Here is a 19,927-nt window from a genome sequence, read left to right as displayed (position 1 = left end):
AAGCTTACCTTTCTTGTTATATGTACACGCTTCTAGCCTAGCTCACTCAGGTAGCGCTTGAGACCTACAATGTAACCTCTCGCATCGATGTTTTTATACAAAGGTTGACCCAAGCGCTAGAATCTCTTGACCTTCATCCCCCAACCATCACGCTTAAACAACACACACACACTCTCCACGCTCCTCATTCAGCTTTATCCCAGGTCGGCTCTTACAGCCAGCCAACCAACCAACCCAAGAACAATGCCCGACGAGATTCCCATTCCCGACAACGACCAAGCTCCCCCAGAGCCAGAAACACAAACAGCCAAGTCATCACCATCACCGTCTTACGCTATCCCAGAGGGCGAGTTTTGCGTTTTCGGAAAAGTAAGTAAATTCAGTCCCTTAGTTTCCTTCTTCCATCGGCTAACTCTAACCCTAATTGATCCCATGCACACAGGTCTACGCCCGCCCCCAACACGCCTCCGCCCTTGCCCGCGTCTACGAAGAAACCACCCGTCTCGCTGCTTCCGAGCCAGGCATGATTTATTACTCTATTTCTCAGGAACCAGAAGCAGAAGACACCACCACTGACGACGCGGGAAGAGGAGAAGGAGGAGGAGGAGGGGAGAAGAAGAGGTCAAGGGTCTTTTACTTTTTTGAGCAGTACACGGGAAGGGAAGCGTTTGAGGCGCATAATCGGCAGCCGATTATTAGGAAGTTGTTGGATGAGGACAAGTATATTGAGACGGTGGAGGATGTGGTTTTTACGAAGCCGCTGAAGGGTGTTGGGTCTGTTGGGCCTGCTGGGAAGTGAGTGGGGGAGGGGGAGTGGAAATGAAGTGAACAACCATCTACAGTGTGATGTGTTGGGAAAATACCAAGATAAGGTACTTAAAGAGCTGACGGGAAGTGTGGCCGTGGCGAGTGTTAAGAGGAGGAGGAGAGTTGATGATGATGAAACTTTACGCAAGAGATTAGGTCTCTAGCTCCTTCCTCACATTTGTGTGAGTGTACGAATCCCGCCCCTCTCTTGCCAACATGAGCGTTTCTTGATTGGCATCATTGCACTCGAGGTTGAGGATTTCGGGTACAGTACCATGGAAGCACTGGCTCTTTATGTGCATCACATGTGAAGGCCAACACTCAGGTTTCGTCGGCAAACGCCTTCAATGACCACAGCGGTGGTAAGGTTCTCAAATTCTGGGAATGCTTGATGACCAGCATGTACACTAGTATCATGGAAATGAAATCACGATAAGGTACCATAGGTGGTGTTCAGCTCCTTCCCAATCCCGCCGTTGCTTCCCCGCACTTTACCAGATATGCCTTCCACCACCACATCCAGGCAGTTTCTGATCACTTGGTATCTCTCCGTTCCAGACCCTAATTCGAATGCATGTAACGTAGGACACATTCTAGACTGTGTTCGAGATTCGGAGCTTCCCTCCATTTTCATCAAGATTGAGGATGTCTCTCTTTGGCACCCCCGCATTCTTATCCCTTGCGCACTTCTCAAGTATCCGTGTGCACATCACGCTGCTCATGTGGCTTGCCCATCCAACATACAGGCCCAGCAGACAAATGTGAGTTCAATCGTCACTCGACGATCCCCTCATCCCAACTTTTGATTCGACTAATGCCTTTGCCTGCGACAGTCAAGTTGGGGTCAACAAAGTCGGCGAACTCTAATGAGCTGCTGCTGCAAACACCATGCAACCCCCAAGCCCAACCGTTGAGATCGCCGAGGATGTCGACGGCGGCACCAAGCGACGCGTGTCGAGTCATGACCCAGAAAAGATCCAGTCGAGCGCCGGCACAACCCACAAGTTCAGCGAACAGATCCCACATGAGATGCTCGAAGAACTGGCTCCCAACGGGGAGGGCGACTACATCTGCGAAAAGGTCGACAACATGACCGAGGAGGAGGCCGTCGCCATCGTTCAGGAATCCGTCAGGTTCCATGCCGACGACTGGAACTTCCCCTCGGAAATGCGAGAGCGTATGAAGCGCCTGCTCCAAGGCCCCAAAGCTTATGGAGAGTTTTACGACCGGGACCTGCGAATCGATGCCACTCTGATGCGCTATTCGTCACCTTATCCCGGGGTTCGCGCGGTCCAAGAGTTGAAAGATGATCCGACTGTGCCGATTGAGACGATCAGGGCATACTTTTTGGGCGTGGCGTGGGCCGTCATTGGAACTTTTATGTCGACCTTTTTTAACAGCAGATTTCCGTCTATCGGTATGTTGGATGCTGTACCGAGGACTCACTCTTCCTCCAACATTTGGATACTGGGACTGATTGTTTTTGGCAGGGCTTAGTGGGTCGGTTATCCAGATTTTGTTGTTTCCATGTGCCAAGTTCCTCGAATGGGTGCTCCCCGATTGGGGCATAACGGTCTGGGGTGTTCGTCACTCGCTCAACCCAGGGCCGTGGACGTTCAAGGAGCAGATGTTTTCCACAATTTGCTACAATATTGCCATCTACACCACCAACTCATATGGAATGGTACGTTTTCGGTATGGTGATTGGGATGATGTAGGCTGACTTGTTGGACAGATTTTGGTGCAAAGGCTGGACGTCTACTACGGGCTAAAATTTGTCAACTTCGGATACCAACTCATGTTAACGCTTTTTGTCCAGCTCATGGGCATGGGATTTGCCGGATATCTACGGAGATTCAGTGTTTACCCGGTCAAGGCGCTATGGCCGACAATTCTTCCCACAATCGCCATGAACCGAGCTCTGACAAGACCCGAACCGAAAGAAAACATCTACGGATGGACCATTTCCCGTTACCGCTTCTTCTATACATGTACTCTGACCATGGCTATATATTACTGGTTTCCAGGCTATCTCTTCACTGCTCTTTCAACATTCAACTGGATGACTTGGATAGCCCCAGATTCCGTTGTCCTCTCCCTTTTGACCGGCTCAATCACAGGTTTGGGATTGTTCAACCCCATCACTACGTTTGACTGGAACGTTGCCACAAGCTCCTACGCCGCACTATCCCAGCCTTTCTTCGCCACTTGTACCATGTACTTTGGCGGCATTCTCGGCGGTCTCATTATTCTGGGCATATACTATAAGAACATGAACTATACAGCCTTTCTACCCATCAACTCCAGCTCAGCCTTTGCCAACGATGGGACGCCATATCAGGTTCAGAAGGTGGTGGTCAACAACCGACTGGATCAAACCAAGTACCAGAACTATTCACCACCGTTTTACTCGGCTGGATATATCCTGACTGTAGGGGCAAACTTTTGCTTCTACCCAGTGTAAGTCAATCCTTTTTCAGATAGCCCATTGTCTTGATCTGATTATGGTTCACTCTAGCTACTTTTTCTACATCATGGTCAACCAATGGAAGACTATTGGCCAAGCCTATGTTGATTTTTACCATGGGTTGCGTTACGGAAAGGGCAACTATGAGAACGCAATGGATATTCACAGCAGACTGATGGCTCAGTACCCCGAGGTTCCGGATTGGTGGTTCCTCATCATCCTGGTGGGCGCCATTGTCGTATCCGTCATCTTTCTCAAGATCTATCCACTGGATACCCCGATCTGGCTTGTGTTCCTTGTAATTGGGATCAACCTTGTCTTTGCCGTGCCGTTGTCGTTCCTCTCGGCAACCACCGGCACCAACCTCGGGCTGGGCGCCTTGATCCAGGTGATTACAGGATTTCTGCTACCTGGGAATACCAACGCCTTTCTGTTTGCGCAGACACTAGGGTCCTGGGCTCTCGCGGGGTACGGCGACAACATGGTCCAAGACCTAAAGATGGGTCATTATGTGCGAATTCCGCCCCGAGCCGTGTTTCGAAGTCAAATCGGGACCATCATCATTACCGTCTTTGTTGCCGTCGGGACCCAAGACTTTATCATGACCAACGTCAAGGGGCTTTGCACCCCCAACCAGCCTTCCCGCTTTACCTGCGCCAACGACGGGAATCCCCTCTACGCCAGCTCTCTGATGTGGGGCCTTCTCGGGTCGGACCGCATGTTCAACTCGCTCTACCCGCTGTTCAAGTGGTGCTTTCTCATCGGGACTTGCATCGCCCTAGTTTTCCTTCTTGGACAAACATACGGCCCCCGCTATCTCCCCGGCGTCAAAGACCGGCTCCGCCAGCGTCTTTCTCGGCGGATGTTTTCCCTGCTGGACCGCACATTGTTCCCTTTTGTGGCGTCTCTTCTCTGGCTGAACCCTATCCTCGTCATCCAGGGCGTGCAGCACTGGGCGCCGAGTAACATGAGTTACAAGACGCCCGGGTTCATTCTGTCGTATGTGTTTATGTACTGGATGCCGAAGCACCGGTTGGCGTGGTGGGAAAAGTACAATTACGTCTTGTCGGCGGCCTTGACGGCTGGGGTAGCCGTCAGCGGGCTGATCATCTTCTTTGCAGTCGGGTATAATCCGAAGAAGCTGGAGTGGTGGGGGAACACGGTGAGTGGGGCGGGGGTGGATGGGAGAGGGACGGGCATCTTGGAGATTCCGAAGGATAGAGGGTATTTTGGGCCGGAGAAGGGGACGTTTCCTTAGACGAAAGAACTTTCATGATGCGAGTGAAAGTCAGTCATTATGGGGGGTTGGGCGTGGTTAGTATCTTTGATCAAGGGTTACGGTCCACAGTGGCGAACCACGGCGACCGGAATGGTGCTGGGAAAGGGTCCAGTTTCAAGTTTTGACCTTATTTAAAGAAGAAACAGATCGACAGTTCTAGGCGTGTATTCGGCCTGTTTCATGGCTGCACAATGTACGTCAGCTGGGCCCATATTGGAGTTGAAGATTTCGGGCGGTGAGCCGGATTTCCAGGACATGGCCCCTTCTTCGGATGGCTTTGGTTTTCTCTGGATCGGTTTTCTGCAGGGACCGACTTGTTGACTACTGGCAAAACTGGAATCTCCTCGAAAGAAAAGAGATCCTGACGAGGTTGGTTACGAGGCCCGTCATCCGGCCCCCGTCTCTGGGCTGAGCTGTTCGCCAGTGGGGCACAGTCTGTTCTCTACAGCTTTGCGGTGCTGTGATTGGGCCAACCCCCTGGATTTTGGGGCTGAAGGTGCATGTAAGTCGATGCTTCGAGGCGTGCCTTACATAAGTACGGTGAAGAAAAGACGCAGAGAAGTTTTCTATATCTTGTTTGGTTCCCTTTGGTTTGCCCGACTTTGTAGAGAAGACCATTTTGAATCCTTTATTGATCTAGGTATTATAAGAGAAGAAGAGACCTGACGCAACACTCGCGGAAAGGTAACTGAAACCCGGCCCAGGCACCGCAGCTTAGGTTGCTGAACGTTGGTTGGATCTGCGTATCCACATTTCACTTCGGACGAACCAGTCGACCCCACCCACCTTTTGCGCATCCTCCCCAGCGCGTACTGTTCAGCCTTCACCTTTTTCAAGTTTCTTTTTGTTTCGACGAATCGAGGAACACGAGGCAACGAGAAGCATCGGTGTTGGAAAAGACTTGGATCGGTCTTCTCTCGCCCATCTCGTGGTTGGGTTGCAGCGACAGAGCTTCGAAACCAGGAACCATCTGCGCATCGACGTCATAGCAGTCATCAGGGTCCTTGAGAGCTGACGCGAGGGACCTGTTGTTGACCGCCAGACCCAGACGAGGCAACCTCTAAAAAATAAGCAAAAGAAAAAAAAGAAGGGCGACACAAACGCGAAGCCACCCAGCAGCAACGTGAGCGACAGACAGCCAACAAGGCTCAAGCAGTTTGTCAGTCCCGATTGGCAGAGCGACCGCCGTCAGTCACCAGACCAGACACATACGGGCTTATAACCTTTTACGCGCCCCAAACCACTTCTGAATTCCCGGCCAACCCTCTTGCGACTGACTGTTTGCGACTTTCGACTTTCTATTCGCGCCGTTCACAAGGAACCAAATATAAACCCCGTCGCATCTCCTCGTAACGACTGAATCGCCAACTCTCTCTACGCCCGTCTTCGACCAAATCCACTGCTCAAAACCAAAAGATGCTCTTCGCAATGATGTTCGCCTTTTGGCGATTCCTCGAAATAATCACCCTGGTAAGCATCTTTCATTCCCGTCCCCCAAAATCACAAACCCCAACAACGATCTAGTCTACTAACCCTTGTTTCTCTATCAGATACCAACAATGGGCATGCTCGCCTACTTCGTCGACGGCTACGTCAAAGCCAACCAGCTCACGCCCACCTACATCCTCATCCTCTTCATTGTCTCCGTCCTCGCGCTGGCCTGGTGCATCGCCACGTTATTCTCTTACCACCGCTCCTCCACCAACGCGCAATTCGTCTCCTTTGTCGACCTCGCTTTCGTCGGCGCCTTCATCGCCGCCGTCTTTTACCTGCGCTGGATCGGCAACGTGAACTGCACCTCGGTCGACCGGGGCAACCCTTACTTCCTCGACTTGGGCGCCGTGGGGTCCGCCAACTTTAACACGTTCCGCATCAATATCAACAAGACGTGCGCCATGTTGAAAGCGTGCTTCGCTTTTGGTATCATGAATTGCATTTTCTTTTTCATTACCAGTCTGTTGGCGTGGATTCATGGTGGACATACGGCACGGGGCGAGAGGGTTTACACGAGGAAGACGACGACTCATCACCATCATCATCACGGTGGACATGGGAGGAGGAGTCATAGTGGGAGCCATAGTCGGAGCAGGAGGTCAAGGTCGCATTCGAGGTCGTATGTTTAGGAGAGATGGGACATTGTTTGTGAGGTTTGGGAGTATGTACGGGAGGAGTATTGGCAGGTGCCGTTGGAGGAAGGAGGACAGCGAGAACGACGATTACCACCTGCGGGAAACTTACGACAAGTTACCGGCGGTGGCCAATGACATTGTTGAAGGGTTGGATAATGCACATGTTTCTTCAGGAAAAAGATGATGATGATGATGGATGGAGATACGGAAGGAAGGTCAAAGAGAGCTGCGCTCCTCTGCGAACCTGGATTTTTATGACTGTAATGATTGCCATGTACATAACTTGATGACGATGATGCTGATGAGAAGAGGAATCACGTACGGCAGGCAGATAAGCTTCTCCTTATATAGAATAAACGGCCAATGGCCAACGCTTTTTGCACCCACTGACCCCTTGGGTTGGGTGGCGTGACACACTCGCGCGTCAGGAAAAAGGGCTTTCTTATTCAAAAGGTAAGATCGAAAGATCTGATTCTTTTTCCGGGGTTGGTGTTTACGTTCAGTGTTGACTTTGGTTCTTGTCAAGATAGAGAGTGAGAACCTAAGCCGAGTCACGGATCACACCCGAGTGCCACTGTAAGTTTTGGCTGATGCACGCCCACGGTAATAGAAGTAGGCCATCATCAACCTCGGTTCTTTATAAAAGGAGAAGACTGGAACCCTTCGCTACTATGTACTGTACCACCAACCTTGCCTTTCACACTCAATAATCTCACCGAATACAACGAAGGACAGAAACAATTCAATAACTGATATCAGCGACAGCGTTCGTAGAACACAATATATACATCCTAAGCAGCAACTCCCGACGGCTCATAACAATGGGCGCCGCACTCTCACAGCCATACACCCCTATGCTCCCAAGGAGCATCAAAAGCAAGTCCAAACGCCCCAGATACCTGTTTCGCCTTCCAATCCGATGGAAAAAGAAAAGAACCTTTCCAGAAATCCACGCTCCCTTGCCCAACCCAGGCCGCCATGACCATCAAGAATCCCGCGAGTCGAAGCTCTACGATAGTAGCGCCGAGGGCGAAGACAAGTCTCCCTTCTCAGATCGCCTCCCTATCTCGTTTACCACCGAAAAACCGTTACCAAAGTTACCTCTTCAGGCGATTGCCCGTGCGGCTCAATTACCACCTAATCAACAGGCGCAACCCAATTCCTCTAGCGAACTTCCAGCCACTGAAGCCATCCAAGCCGTCAATGCCCCTTCCGAAAACACCAACCAAGAGGACGATAATGAGGATGTCTCAGACTCAGACTTTTCACCAGAAACAGAAAGACCGCACACCCCGCCGCCTTGGGACACTTCCCTGTCTGGCTACGGCTCCGTTCTCGAAGTTTCCCGTCCCTTCAGGGCCAGACGTGTGTTTGGGCACCCGCTTGTGGAGGGACACTTTTTGGGATATAAGGGGGATAGCTTTTTTATGGTTGGTGGTGGCCCGATAGCAGCAGAGGAGAAGAGGAGGGTGTGGAGGGTGTGGGAGTCAACAAACAAAAATGAAAAAGAAAAAGGGAAGGAAAAAGGAGAATATGATGGAGTGAACGAAGAATGGAAGAAGAAGGTGGGGCTAAAGAGTGGAAGACCACAAAAGGCGATAGAAGGAAGGGAAAGGGAAAGGGAAAGGGAAAGAGGAAAGAAGAAAACAAAGACAAAAAGAAGAATGTCCGTGTGGAGAAAGTGGAAGCCTTTACCTAGGTATCCGGCTTGCACCACGGGGGTTGTTGTTGTTGCGCAGAGGACTACGTCTAGTATGTGGGCTGATACTGCTGCTGCTATTGGTGACGGCGACAGCGCATGGAGAGAGTTGGTCGAGCAGGAAGAAGACCAGGAATACCAGGGAGGGGATGAGAAAGAGGAAGAAGCAGATCAGGGCGAGGACGAGCATGGAGACAATGATGACGAGGACTTGGAGAAGCCAATCAAGAGGTTTCTGGAGATGAAGATCCCCGTGGACTTGAGCAGTTTACGTCGGCTGAGAATCAGTCTTGCGGGAGCTGGGGGGCATACACCGACTGTTGACGACGGGACTGGGGAAAATGCAGGAGGGGAGGAAGGTTTGGAGAAGGTGATGGAGGGGGAGCAAGGCCAGTTATCACCGGTCGAGTCGTTGATGTTCACGGACACGGACATTGAGGGCTTCGAGTTTTTATTTGAAGAGGAGGACGAAGGAGGTGGGACATGGGATTCGGGACCAGCCGCAGGAGTAAAGAGCGGAAGGGTAGAGGGAAAAGGTGAAGCCTGCAAGATGGAAGAGCCAATTGGTGGCTTTGCAGGAGGAGATACATACACAGCAGAAGGTTCTGAAGAAGATGCTGAACACCACTTGACAGCGAGGAGCGCTTTCAGCGTTACGCAAAGATTGAGTCGGTGGAAGGAAAGGAGATAATGAGAGAAGAGGAATTTAAGAGAGGACGGAATGAGGTAATGGATTGAGCTTAACAACATGGGGGTTTGGGAAAGGAGAGACTGCGGTTAGAGCCAGAACCAAGAATAAGAAAGATCTCAGAACGGAAAAGGCAAGGAACCACCGACTACACTAGAATAAAAAGTAAGAGGAACGCAGGGCAAACATTTATCTCTCCATGGCCTGCCCAATCAAGGTACCTGATAACCAATTAAGCCTTGTCTTTTCTCTGGTCAATTTAGTTACAACAAATCCCCTGCCACCGTTCCAGACTGACCGAACCCGCTATGGTATTTATTGTGACAAGGATGGGTTCGGGGAATTTGACCTCCCGCTCTTACGGACCACCCATCTGAAGATCAACTCTTCCCTGGTGTCACCTCGCCAAAAAAAAAAAAAAAATACCACCCTTCTTACGGCAGAAAAAGGCGCAACTGAATGAGACACAGGAACAGATGCTATAGACCAACCATCTGATGCTACCTTAACTATCGTGTCACAACAGCACCATGTGGAGGCCCGAGATGCATCCCACCTTTGTAAGTCGGCTTGGACGACGACGTTTTAGCCCAGCTTGAGCTTTTACTAAATCAAAACAATAGATAGGAAGCTGAAAAAGAGTAAGTATCTCGTCATAAGTTGCTACATACCAACCCCACAGCCAAGCTCTATTGCGTGCGGATTAATCACCCTGAGTGGCAAGGTCTTGAACGGTGGGTGAGGTGGTACAGGTCTGAAGTGCAAGGCCAGTAAACAATGTGTGAGACAACCCTTGATGAACTTCCTTTCAGAACATAATACCTATAAAGACGAGCAGTCACCATGCCAAATAAACCATCCAGATCCCGCTTTTCATGTCTCGATGCTTCAACTTCCTTTACCCCTCTAAGCTGACAAACCACGACAACATAAAGCATGATGAGGTGGTTCACATCATCAATCCTAGCCCTAGCCCTATCCCTGGCAGCAGCAGCAGCAGCCACTCTTTCACTTGCTTCCGTTAACGACCCCAACGACTGCTCAACCACCACCTCCAAGGAAAAGAGTGCGTACCAACGTCGCCTCTCTCTCTCTCTCCAAGATCTTTTTCGCGGCCGGCAAGAAAGTTGTTTCGGTCGCCGACGTCTTCAACGATGGCAACCACCGCCAGATGACCACCGACTCCGACTCCTCCCCCGGGCGCAAGCTCTGGGAGCACACCGCGGACTTCAACGACGAGGACACGACCAAGTGGGTGCCGCAGGGAATTACCTCGACGGCCGATGCGCTTGACGCGGGCACATACGAGGCCATCAACGGCTGGATCGTGAGCTGGCACCGCGATGATAACAAAAGCGTTCGCGTCACTTTTTGTGAATCGAGCCCACCAGGATACTTACCGCCATGCACTGCTCGTGTACCCGCATGCGTCCGACAACTTTAGAGAGGTGCCGGTGCATGCAGGCGGAATCATGTGGTATGGAAACACCTTGTGGGTTTTGGACACGTACAACGGTATCAGGGTCTTTGACTTGACCAATATCTGGCAAGTTGGATCTGGCGATGATGTTGGCAAGGTCTTCAGCGGTGTTTACTCGGCCGCTGGTTACAAATATGTGATTCCACAGATTAGGTCAGTCATCCCGTGGCGTTTTCTATATATATCGCTCCCGCACTGATATCAAATTATGCAGATGGTACAAGTGGTCCTCCTCCTTCAAGTTCCGCCACTCCTACATGGCCCTGGACCGCACCACCACCCCCGACAGTCTCATCGTCGGCGAGTACCAGACCTCGACCTCGGACCCTATCCGTCTGGTGCGGTATGAGCTCGACTACACCACTCGCCGGCTCAAGACCGACAGCAGCGGCGTTTCCAAGGCCGTCTGGGCCTACTGCGTCAACATTGAGCGCATGCAGGGCGCCGTGTCGGCGAACGGCAAGTTCTACCTCTTGCGAAGCAACGGAGCATCCAAGGGCGATCTCTGGGTCTGGGTTCCCGGCGCCGCGGCGAAGAAGAATGCCGGCTTTTACCCCAGAAGTCCCGAAGATCTGAGCTACGACAAGAGGAATGGCAGGCGTCTGTATACCGTGACGGAGGCCGAGGGCGTGAGGTATATCATCAACTCGCCTGTCAACAGTGTCAGCTTTTAGTTGGGTCCGCAGGCGTCCGAGAACAGTTGGACAGGGTCCGATAAGGAGTTAAGAGACAGTAGTCGGCCGCCCTGTGAGGCATAGCTGGAGATGGATGTGGGAGGTCGGCTGGCGGTTGCGTTAAGAAAACGAGGAGGGAGAGTTGAGCGTTTTTTTTTTTTTTTTTTTTTTTTTTTTTTTTTTTTTTTTTTTTTTTTGCTTCCATGGGACATTGATACATACCTCTAAATCCGTGTTCATAAAAGCATATTGCTCATGTGTATGTGTTTGAGATAAGTCGTCATCTTCCGTCATCTCTTCTTTGCTTGCCTATCAAAGTCACATATATTAAGCGCATTATCCCTCCTTACCCACATCCCTCAACTCGACCTCCCCATACATCCCCTGCCGCAGCGTAACCTTCATCCCCATCGCAGCTTCGTTCCTCAACCCTACCCTTTCTGCCTGACAAATCTTCGCCTTGCTCTCCTGATCAAGCCCATGTGCTATCGCTGCCAAAGCGTCCTCTTTCCAAGGGTCCACGCCGTACATGCGGGTCTGCCAAATTGTAAGCCCAAGGTAGAGCGCGCTCGCCACCATGACCGCCACAGGAACGGTGACGAATGGCCAACGGATGCAGAAACGGAACTCCCATTTCTTCGTGGAGCTCTCCATTAGCCATATCCCTTGGTTCTCGCGGATCCAGGCTGTCATGCTACGGGCGACGTTGTTGAAAGTCATGTCGAGATTGGTAGATTTGGCAATGGCTCCGGCGACGGGGTTACCGTAACCGATATCGGCTGTGGCTGGATAAATCAGTGGCTTGGGGGCAAGAAAGTGGGTGAACCAGTCGATTGTGGAGGCTAGGGTAACTTGGGTGATGTTGAAGTAGGGGAGGCGGTTGGAAACCGTGGTAGCACCAGGGTCGTCATGGTGCCCGGGGTCGAGACTCGGGGATGTAGCCAGGAGTAAATCAGATCGCGGAAAATCCCATAGCTTTCCATGTAGATCTGAGCCGGCTGGACTGCCTAGTGTGTGGTTGAAGGGATGCATCCATTCTTCACGCTGTTTTTTTGTGGTGATGTTGCTTTCCAGATTTTCTTGAGGCAGCAGCGACGGATGTAACCACTTGTCCCACGAGTCAAGAACGGATTCATGGAGTGTGCCCTTACTGACGCTGGAATTATATCGGTTGACGCAGAAGGATAATCCGCATTCCATGGCGAGTGGAAACGTCGTATTCCAAGGCGAAAGGTTGTTGACAAATTCTGGGGTAGATTGAATGATTCTGAAAACAACAAAGGTGGTAGTGAAGTTGGCAAAGGATATGGACTCGGACCGGTTGGCTATGACCTTGACTACGGTCTGGTTTGGTGATAAGCTTGTAGCGGCCGATGGTTGATTAGTATCTCCATATAGCCGCCTGTGTATTGGACTTTCTGTGGGAACTGGATATGCATTCTCCGGTGGCTTTGCGCCGTCCCAATTGAGAATTTCCAAGCCATATGGTAGTATGTATTGTGTATATGTAGTTCCTCCCTTGGGAACTCGCTCTCTTCGAATATGATCTGACACATTGAAGCAACGGCTGCAAACTGCCAATGAGTCGAAAACTTGGAAGGTGCAGTTGCCGGTCTCGCAAGAGAAGGATGACTGGTAAGGATCTGTTAAGGCCGAGGACTTGTTGACGAATCCATCGTAGACGGCAAGCGTCAAGCCAAAGTCCGCTATCAGCGCACTTTCCTGAAGGACCACTGTGTCGGGTCCCATTGAGCCATTTTTGTTCGTCAAAGTAATCTGTGCACCTGTTGTTTGTTCTTCACCTACACAGATCCTGTTTGATGCCCTGATCTTGGCCCTTGAGCTTCCTGTGAGTAAAACCTCATTTCCAGAGGTGTCAACTATGGCTTGGACGAAGGGGTCGTATCCGAACATCACAACCGTTACTAGAGCGCCGAGCGAGGCAAGATGTCTATCAGATCATTTTTGTTAGCTGCTGGAGGACAGGTGATTCGACTGGATGGCCCTCAACCCTCGCAAGTGACAGAAACCTACCGGTACTTGAGCTTCCAGAGCAGCTGTAAGCTTCCCAAAGGCCCTCGACTTGCTTCATCGAAGGTTCTGAAGACCAGAACGTCGTCTTCTCTTTGAGAAAACCAATTCCACTTTGCCTGCCCCAGACAGGGCGTGATGGCGAAGGCAAGAGAGGTGCGAGAAACCTGTGCCAGGGTCGATATAATTGTGCCCAGTGACAGGTAGAGGGGCCACGATTTCAAGGGCTTGCCGTCGAAGAAGTAAAGAATACCCAGTGTCAAGGCCAGGGAGAAACAGCTGAGTGTCATTGCTGCTATCTCCCAGAACCAGGAGGATCCCCATCGTTGCCACGGGCTGTACTGGGACAGCTGCGTGTTACTTGGCAGGATTCTCCGAGGAATGACTTTTTGCGGTATGATGCAGTCCTGGTGCGCTTCATATTGGCCAAGTGGGAGACAGTCCTGGGTAGAGGATTCTGGGGACAGCGGAGTTGAGTCAGATGGTTCGTATGTCGTCGAAGTGTGTGAATTCATGCCTCTGGTGGTATTTGCAAGAGAATTTGGAAGCGACTTGGGATGGAAAGTGCGGATGGGCGGGAGCGTTCAAATACAAATTCACTGACGAAGACACGTTAAATTGAACATGCCCAGCAGGCTATGCGCACCCTGCTTGATATGAACCCTTGTGCAACGTCGGAAGCCGCAATCGCCCAAATTGTAACCACAATTCCAGCCACAGCGAATGAGATTGGCAATTGTTGTGTTACAAGTGAACGAGCCTTGAAATGGACTTGCATCGCCACACTATTCGTGTTCCACGAGGAAGGAATGTGATGGGCTTGCTGGCTGAGAGTATTGATCGCCTTGTATCACACACCAAATGTCGGGGGTGTTGGACAATTCCAAGGACTCGCGAGGTCCAATATGGTTTGTATTTTGGCAAGATCCAGATGTCAGCAATGATAGGCCACGACACCGATATATGATGGAAAGAAGATGGCAACGCGGGTCCTACTGACGTTCCCTTGATATTGTAGTCTTGATGGATATAATGGCGTACTCGGCTTGAAGGTTTCATCAGCATTTGGATGTGGCCGATATGAGATTCGAATGAAAATGGTGACAGAATGGTGGTGGAAGGAAAATTGGATACTCACCTCTACATGGACTGCAATGAACTTGCAGCGCCGTCTTCTGTTTCAAGAGAGGCACCCACGGTACCACTCATGATTGCTGTTTCCTTTCTTGATGACCCCGCGACTTGCAAGTTGTATGCTGGAAACTGACAGGAGTGAGGCAACTAAAGTTGTCAAGAAAATGAAAGAACATATCAAGAAGAAATGGGGTCATTGTCAACCTAGCGCCCATCCGACTCATCGCCCTCCACTCACTGAATATCGCGGATACCAAAGGCTGAGTTCCTGCTTGATTTGACGATGGTAGAAAGGATCGGAAGCTTGGCTATTTGTTTCTCAAGCACGAATGACACGATCGCTAAACGTGCTAGAGGATGACTCCCCCGAACCCCCTACTTAAGCTCAAGAGGCAACGGCACCGCCTCATCCACAATCTTCACCTCATGGCCCCAAACCATGGGCTTTTCTACCCTTTCTCTCTGACGGGCCTTGGCCATCACCTGGCGCGCCAGCAAAATCGCCTGATTGCCTTCGCTTACCAGGCTTCGCTGGAGCTCATCCATCTTTTGCCGGAGGATATCGATCGGCTGATCTTTGTTTTCGGCAAGAAGCTTGGATAGGCCGACGGCGTCTTTGATTGCGTGATTTGCACCTTCCCCGCGAGCTGTCCACAACAAAGAAGAAGACAAGAAAACGTGGTTAGCTCTCCCTCTCGGTGGTATGAACTTGCAAGTGGTTGTAGTAGAAGATTTGAGCAGAGAGGGGACTTACCCGGCGTCATCGGATGAGCAGCATCCCCAATCAAAATCACCCTATTGACTGGCGGTATATCCTCAATCAGGGCATCATACCAAGCCTGGAGGACACCAGTGTCAGTGAACCTGAAAAAATTCCCTCGGTTTGCAAAATGGTCCATCACAGTTCGACATACCACCACCTTCTTCAAGCCCTCCACCTCCGTTTTTTCCACCGTGACTCTGAACTTGGGATCCAGCGCCTGTATCCTCTCCTTCGACTTCCGCAGCCTCTCTTCCGCCGTGCCCGTCTTGACCCAGTGATCATCGCCTACTTCTCGACTTTCCACCATCATCCAGTAGTAATCTCCATAGGTTCCATCGTCGCTGACGCGGTTGAGACCGCTGAAGAGGACAAAGTCCGGGCCATAGGCGACGTAGCACGAATAAGCCAGTTGGAGCTGACTTTCCATATCAGCACGATTAAGCCGACACTCGCCCATGGTAAGTGTCGAAGAGGTCGAGACCTCCAGGACCTCCGAGTTTGGTTTCTGGAGGACGTGTGGGCGGACTATGTTGATAGTCAGCCATTTCATCATCCACATCCATTTCATCACCATAGTCATGGGAAGATGGCAGGTAGGCACAAACCAGCGCTAAAAGTCCCATCAGCTCCCACGAGAATAGTCCCCTCCGCGTGAGTCCCATCCTCAAACCAAACCGTCACCTTATCCTCCCCCTCCTCGATCCTCTGCGCCCGTTTCCCCCACTGGATATCCAAATCGCGAGCCAAAGCCTGCCTCAGACGTAACCTGTGGGCTCGCAAGCAAGGCGTCTCCGGGCTATCTGTCACGTACCCTGCCCGCCCATCCGGAAAGAACATGGCTAGACATGATGGCAGCTGGAGAGGAAGGAGGTGGCATGAGGATCGGACGGATGAGAAGACTTCGTCAGGAAGTGAACCACCAAAGAGCTTTTCTGGACTGCCGGTGTACCGTAGGTATATGCATGTCAGTGGTTACTTAAAGAAAAGAAAAAAGGTATAGCATGACCATTGGAAGTTGGCGCAGGGGGGGCATGTATTACTCGTGAAGTCCAACGGCGTATCCTTGGCCTCTTGATTCAGCGCTGGCGTCACGCTCAAAAATCTGGAAGCTGATGCCCTGCTTGCGAAGACCTTGGGCAAGTGTTAAACCACCAAGGCCGGCACCGATGATCAAGACGTGCAACTCGTTGTTCATGGTGTAAGGAACTGTTTGTGCTTGCAAAGAACGGTGAGAATGAGAACACGGGTTGAGAAAGGGTGATGCTGAGCGTGATGAGAATCCGTGTCTGGCCCAGCCCGGCGCTTTCTATGTATGGAATCCAGCTCCGAACTCATATCGATCCACCTCGGCTTCCCGGATACCTACCCCTCCTTCGAATCCACCGGCGATCCATACGCACAGCGCCCTCCAGTAGGATCGTGCAACATTTGTTGGGATCGTTGGCTTGCTGCAGTAGCATCATATCGCTTGTAACCGTGTGTGCCTGTATCCGAACTGCCCCTCACCGACGGTGTAACCATTTAACACCGATGGATACCCTTGCTGTCCAAACTCCTTACCATAGTTTACCTGTACTGAAATAGCCACGTCGCTACCCATACAAGACCGAAAGGTAGTACCAGATTTGATATTTTACCAAAGAAGGGGGAAAAAAAAAAAGGAAAAAAGGAACAAAGTGGTAAACATAACATGAGCGGCGGGAAGATCCCCCAGTAGGAAGTCATCCGAACAGCGTCCGATCAAGGTTGTTTTGACCGGCATTATGCTCACGCATATTTGGAAAGAAAAAAAGAAAACAAGAAACCTTGACATTTTTTGGTTTCCCCAACACCGTCTAATTGCCGTCGATTGAACAGGAACACCCATGATGAAAAACAAGGGAAGGGACGAGCTATAAGAACTCGGCATAAGGCACTGATATCATCGCTTCGTGTAACGACCGCCCGCCTTGTAGATAACATCTTCAGGCTAGAGTTGACCCATGAATCCCCCACTTTGGTAGAATCGCATCTGGTGCTCTCGCAGGTCCGCCCAGCTCCTGAGTTCCATCTCTTCATCCTGCGGAGTCATAGTCCCGTCACCCCGGTCCGTGTTCCCTGGTCCAGTCTTCTCCAGCCTCATGAGAATGTCTAGAAAGCGGGTGAGAGGTTCTTGGGCCTTGGTGGCCATGGGTCCCTTTCGTCCAGGAGCATCGTGGACGAGAGTGGAAGCCACCTGACGAACCTTATTGATGAAGGATGCGCCATTGGGCTCCATGTTGCGTTGAGAGATGGAAGCAAGCACGACAAGGAGATTCTGGACGATCAGCTCACGCTCAGCCGTCATGTTTTCGTCAATAGGATCAGATAACTCCTCTGCAGCAGCGTGTAGGGCAGCAGCCGCAACGCTCTTATTACTATCATGGGAAACTCCATTGCTGCCGTTGACGCCATTTTCCACGGCCGTGACGGCATCATATGCTTGTGCTGCTTGATTACGGGTATGTTCGCGATGGGCATCGCGAAGGTTCAAGTAGCGTTCGACAAAGTATGAGCGTGTCGCAACCTGCGACGCATAGATATTTGCCTTTTGGATCTCATACTGAAGTAGACGACGACCATGATCGTTATTGACAATATGCCGGATGTCTGAGGCCGGCTGATGTGCAGGATAGGCCGGTGCGCAGTACTGGAATCCACTGTCGCTAAGAGCGCTACGCGACGCCGGAATTCGAGATAGCTCACTGAGGCTTGTTGGCACACCGTCGGCGGGATTGCTGTCCAAGTCTAGAGTGAGTTCTGGGGGCATGCCTTCCATGACCTGCTTCACAGCTTGTACGCAATCTTGTAACATGACCTTTTGATCCTGGAAGGGTAGTGTCGACAGGCCGTATGATAACTCGATGCTGACCAACGGGTTCATGGTCATATAAATCTTTATGGCCTGAACGAAGCCAGTCAGACGTGACACGATAGAAGGGGGCTGCACCAGGATTTGGGAGGGCAGAATGAACTCGTCGTCCACCTCAACGGGGAAATCGGGATACGGCTCGGCAGGTGTCGGTGGGGGGAACACTACATCGCCACTGGGCCCGCCGAGCTGCATCATTGAGCGGACGCCCAGAAACAGGACCCAGAAGACACGCTTGCCGATCTGGTCCTGGACATGATCGAAGGCAGGGCCCCGGTAGGTGACTGCGAAAAAGTCACGCTGTTTATGATACCCCAGTTCTCTAATGATGTTGCAAGTTTCTGACATGAAGCGGCGACACACCTTCCATTGCAGAGTGTAAGCAGCAGCCAAGCCGAGGAGATAGCTGGTGACAGCGTCGTAAACCGTCATGTCTTCTCGGTTATAAAAGTGAGAACCACGGGCTTCCATGGCCACCTGGCGGCATCGGTCGACGAGATAAATGGCCTTGGGGAACAGATCCAGGCCATGCTGTGACTTGAAATGCAACCTCGCGGTCCTGGGAAAGGAGGCAACCAGGCAGCCAACCATGCTTGCGAGTAGGGCCAGAAACTCGCGGCTCTTTTGGTCCTCGCGGTTGGCCAGTTGCTGACGGAAGGTAGGCTCGTGGGGGAAGGGCGTCAAGGGGTGGATGTAGGTGAAGAAGTCGTCAACGAGGAGAACCAAGACGGACCATGGGGCTATCGATTCGGCATCCAGCATAGTCTGAGTTTGCCCATGCGCCTCTGCGTGGTGGCCGCCTCGCGGGTTGCCAGCGATGGAAATCAAAGTCTGGGCGGCGTTGTGAGGCTGCGCATGATGGCCCATGTTGTTCGGCAGGGCAGGTTCGAGTCGCGGACGCTTCGCTGCTCTGGCAGCCTCTGCGTGCCTATTGGGAGGGCCTCGACGCCTCATTTCCCGGTTAAAGGTACAGTCGACCTGAAGATCGCGACATGGTCGACAAGGATGAGTCTCATCACACTACAACATGAGAGCAAAAGGTCAGCTCTATGATATAGGCACGTAAGAGCCCTAGATAGCCCGGCTTTACCTTGACTTTCCTTGAACTGCACAGGTCACAGGCCCTCCGCAGGCGGGTGGTCTTGGACTGGGGTTTTGGCGTGGTAGCGGAGGCTGGAGAAGGTGTCTGAGAGGCCATTGGAAGTGCCTGTGTATACATGCTGGCCACCGGTTCAGGCGGATATGGTTGAGGGTTTGCAACGTTGCCTGGCTCTATGGATGGTTGTGGTGGTGCTTGACCAATGGCGTCGGGAGCAACTACAACGGCAGATTGAAGGGCGTGGTGGTCATCATGGTTGGCAGAGGCATGATGATGGGCGGCAGCGGCAGTGGCAGCTGCTGCAAGGACGGTGGGGTGAGCATCGACATTGAATGGCGGCAAAGATATTGTCGAGGATTCTTGTTGTGGTTGTGATTGTGGTTGTGGTTGTGTTGGAGGAGGAGGAGGAGGAGGAGGTAGTTGATGGTCAGTCGATTGGTGTTGTTGATGGGTTGGGGGGTGCAAGTGCCCGCCGTGGTGCTCTGTGGAGACAGCGCTTGTAGCTGTAGCACTACCGGCAGCCGTCGAGGTGGATGTCGAGTTGGGTGGTCTTGATTCTGTTGCCTGCTGGTGATCAGAATAGTGACCAGTCGAGTGGCCAGTTACTATGTTTGATAGCCTTGCTGCTGTCGCATTGCCAGCGGTGGTAGCAGTCGTGGCATTTATGTCCGTGGTAGCGGATGGAGATGTTGTCAATGGGGAGAGTGGAGGTTGTGTTATCGACATTCTGGACGAGGGGAACGGGACCTGCCAACGGAGACCTGGCTTGTGACGGACTGGTACATTC

The 19,927-nt window shown here is 51.6% G+C and overlaps 8 protein-coding genes across 8 annotated transcripts; 5 read left to right on the top strand and 3 right to left on the bottom strand.

Annotated features, from left to right (window-relative positions):
• Positions 1 to 70: 70 nt before the first annotated feature.
• On the top strand, positions 71 to 1,249 carry B0T23DRAFT_388407 (uncharacterized protein). Its single transcript, XM_062837751.1, has 2 exons — positions 71 to 369; positions 443 to 1,249. The coding sequence occupies exons 1-2, from the start codon at positions 244 to 246 to the stop codon at positions 797 to 799; spliced, it is 483 nt and encodes a 160-aa protein (XP_062689327.1). The 5' UTR covers positions 71 to 243; the 3' UTR covers positions 800 to 1,249.
• A 60-nt stretch (positions 1,250 to 1,309) lies between these two features.
• On the top strand, positions 1,310 to 4,703 carry B0T23DRAFT_233575 (OPT-domain-containing protein). Its single transcript, XM_062833926.1, has 5 exons — positions 1,310 to 1,568; positions 1,641 to 2,224; positions 2,298 to 2,491; positions 2,543 to 3,267; positions 3,326 to 4,703. The coding sequence occupies exons 2-5, from the start codon at positions 1,696 to 1,698 to the stop codon at positions 4,530 to 4,532; spliced, it is 2,655 nt and encodes an 884-aa protein (XP_062689326.1). The 5' UTR covers positions 1,310 to 1,568; positions 1,641 to 1,695; the 3' UTR covers positions 4,533 to 4,703.
• A 1,056-nt stretch (positions 4,704 to 5,759) lies between these two features.
• Positions 5,760 to 6,777, top strand: B0T23DRAFT_233578 (uncharacterized protein). Its single transcript, XM_062833927.1, has 2 exons — positions 5,760 to 6,023; positions 6,104 to 6,777. Exons 1-2 carry the CDS (start codon positions 5,970 to 5,972, stop codon positions 6,674 to 6,676), a joined length of 627 nt encoding a protein of 208 aa, XP_062689325.1. The 5' UTR covers positions 5,760 to 5,969; the 3' UTR covers positions 6,677 to 6,777.
• Positions 6,778 to 7,370: 593 nt separating this feature from the next.
• B0T23DRAFT_233565 (uncharacterized protein) lies at positions 7,371 to 9,291 on the top strand. Its single transcript, XM_062833925.1, has one exon. It carries the CDS (start codon positions 7,504 to 7,506, stop codon positions 9,070 to 9,072), a length of 1,569 nt encoding a protein of 522 aa, XP_062689324.1. The 5' UTR covers positions 7,371 to 7,503; the 3' UTR covers positions 9,073 to 9,291.
• B0T23DRAFT_423227 (uncharacterized protein) lies at positions 9,269 to 11,389 on the top strand (the record flags this gene model as incomplete). Its single annotated transcript, XM_062839822.1, has 7 exons — positions 9,269 to 9,286; positions 9,596 to 9,629; positions 9,693 to 9,710; positions 9,752 to 9,803; positions 10,129 to 10,396; positions 10,461 to 10,702; positions 10,764 to 11,389. 7 exons carry the CDS (start codon positions 9,269 to 9,271, stop codon positions 11,221 to 11,223), a joined length of 1,092 nt encoding a protein of 363 aa, XP_062689323.1. The 3' UTR covers positions 11,224 to 11,389.
• A 123-nt stretch (positions 11,390 to 11,512) lies between these two features.
• B0T23DRAFT_233423 (uncharacterized protein) lies at positions 11,513 to 13,894 on the bottom strand. Its single transcript, XM_062833924.1, has 2 exons — positions 13,258 to 13,894; positions 11,513 to 13,174 (listed from the first exon to the last, which is right to left on the bottom strand). The coding sequence occupies exons 1-2, from the start codon at positions 13,767 to 13,769 to the stop codon at positions 11,560 to 11,562; spliced, it is 2,127 nt and encodes a 708-aa protein (XP_062689322.1). The 5' UTR covers positions 13,770 to 13,894; the 3' UTR covers positions 11,513 to 11,559.
• A 504-nt stretch (positions 13,895 to 14,398) lies between these two features.
• Positions 14,399 to 16,346, bottom strand: B0T23DRAFT_447921 (uncharacterized protein; the record flags this gene model as incomplete). The annotated part of the gene is made up of 6 exons (XM_062841020.1): positions 14,399 to 15,035; positions 15,143 to 15,227; positions 15,303 to 15,676; positions 15,757 to 15,905; positions 15,963 to 16,088; positions 16,192 to 16,346. 6 exons carry the CDS (start codon positions 16,344 to 16,346, stop codon positions 14,764 to 14,766), a joined length of 1,161 nt encoding a protein of 386 aa, XP_062689321.1. The 3' UTR covers positions 14,399 to 14,763.
• Positions 16,347 to 17,120: 774 nt separating this feature from the next.
• B0T23DRAFT_324847 (uncharacterized protein) lies at positions 17,121 to 19,866 on the bottom strand (the record flags this gene model as incomplete). Its single annotated transcript, XM_062835463.1, has 3 exons — positions 17,121 to 18,290; positions 18,405 to 19,061; positions 19,132 to 19,866. 3 exons carry the CDS (start codon positions 19,864 to 19,866, stop codon positions 17,121 to 17,123), a joined length of 2,562 nt encoding a protein of 853 aa, XP_062689320.1.
• Between the last annotated feature and the right edge of the window lie 61 nt (positions 19,867 to 19,927).

The sequence above is a fragment of the Neurospora hispaniola genome, assembly GCF_033458365.1.
Source record: "Neurospora hispaniola strain FGSC 10403 chromosome Unknown B0T23scaffold_8, whole genome shotgun sequence".
Taxonomy (NCBI): domain Eukaryota; kingdom Fungi; phylum Ascomycota; class Sordariomycetes; order Sordariales; family Sordariaceae; genus Neurospora; species Neurospora hispaniola.
Note: the sequence above shows the minus strand (reverse complement) of the source record. Positions and strands in the feature narration are given on the sequence as shown.

Excerpts from the sequence above, each read along its gene's own strand:
- B0T23DRAFT_388407 (XM_062837751.1), top strand. The coding sequence starts at position 244 with ATGCCCGACGAGATTCCCATTCCCGACAACGACCAAGCTCCCCCAGAG. Across the intron at positions 370-442 it reads AGTTTTGCGTTTTCGGAAAA|GTCTACGCCCGCCCCCAACA; the intron begins GTAAGTAAATTC and ends CCATGCACACAG.
- B0T23DRAFT_233575 (XM_062833926.1), top strand. The coding sequence starts at position 1,696 with ATGCAACCCCCAAGCCCAACCGTTGAGATCGCCGAGGATGTCGACGGC. Across the intron at positions 2,492-2,542 it reads CCACCAACTCATATGGAATG|ATTTTGGTGCAAAGGCTGGA; the intron begins GTACGTTTTCGG and ends CTTGTTGGACAG. Across the intron at positions 3,268-3,325 it reads AACTTTTGCTTCTACCCAGT|CTACTTTTTCTACATCATGG; the intron begins GTAAGTCAATCC and ends GGTTCACTCTAG.
- B0T23DRAFT_233578 (XM_062833927.1), top strand. The coding sequence starts at position 5,970 with ATGCTCTTCGCAATGATGTTCGCCTTTTGGCGATTCCTCGAAATAATC. Across the intron at positions 6,024-6,103 it reads TCCTCGAAATAATCACCCTG|ATACCAACAATGGGCATGCT; the intron begins GTAAGCATCTTT and ends TTTCTCTATCAG.
- B0T23DRAFT_233565 (XM_062833925.1), top strand. The coding sequence starts at position 7,504 with ATGGGCGCCGCACTCTCACAGCCATACACCCCTATGCTCCCAAGGAGC.
- B0T23DRAFT_233423 (XM_062833924.1), bottom strand. The coding sequence starts at position 13,769 with ATGAATTCACACACTTCGACGACATACGAACCATCTGACTCAACTCCG. Across the intron at positions 13,175-13,257 it reads CTCTGGAAGCTCAAGTACCG|ACATCTTGCCTCGCTCGGCG; the intron begins GTAGGTTTCTGT and ends ATGATCTGATAG.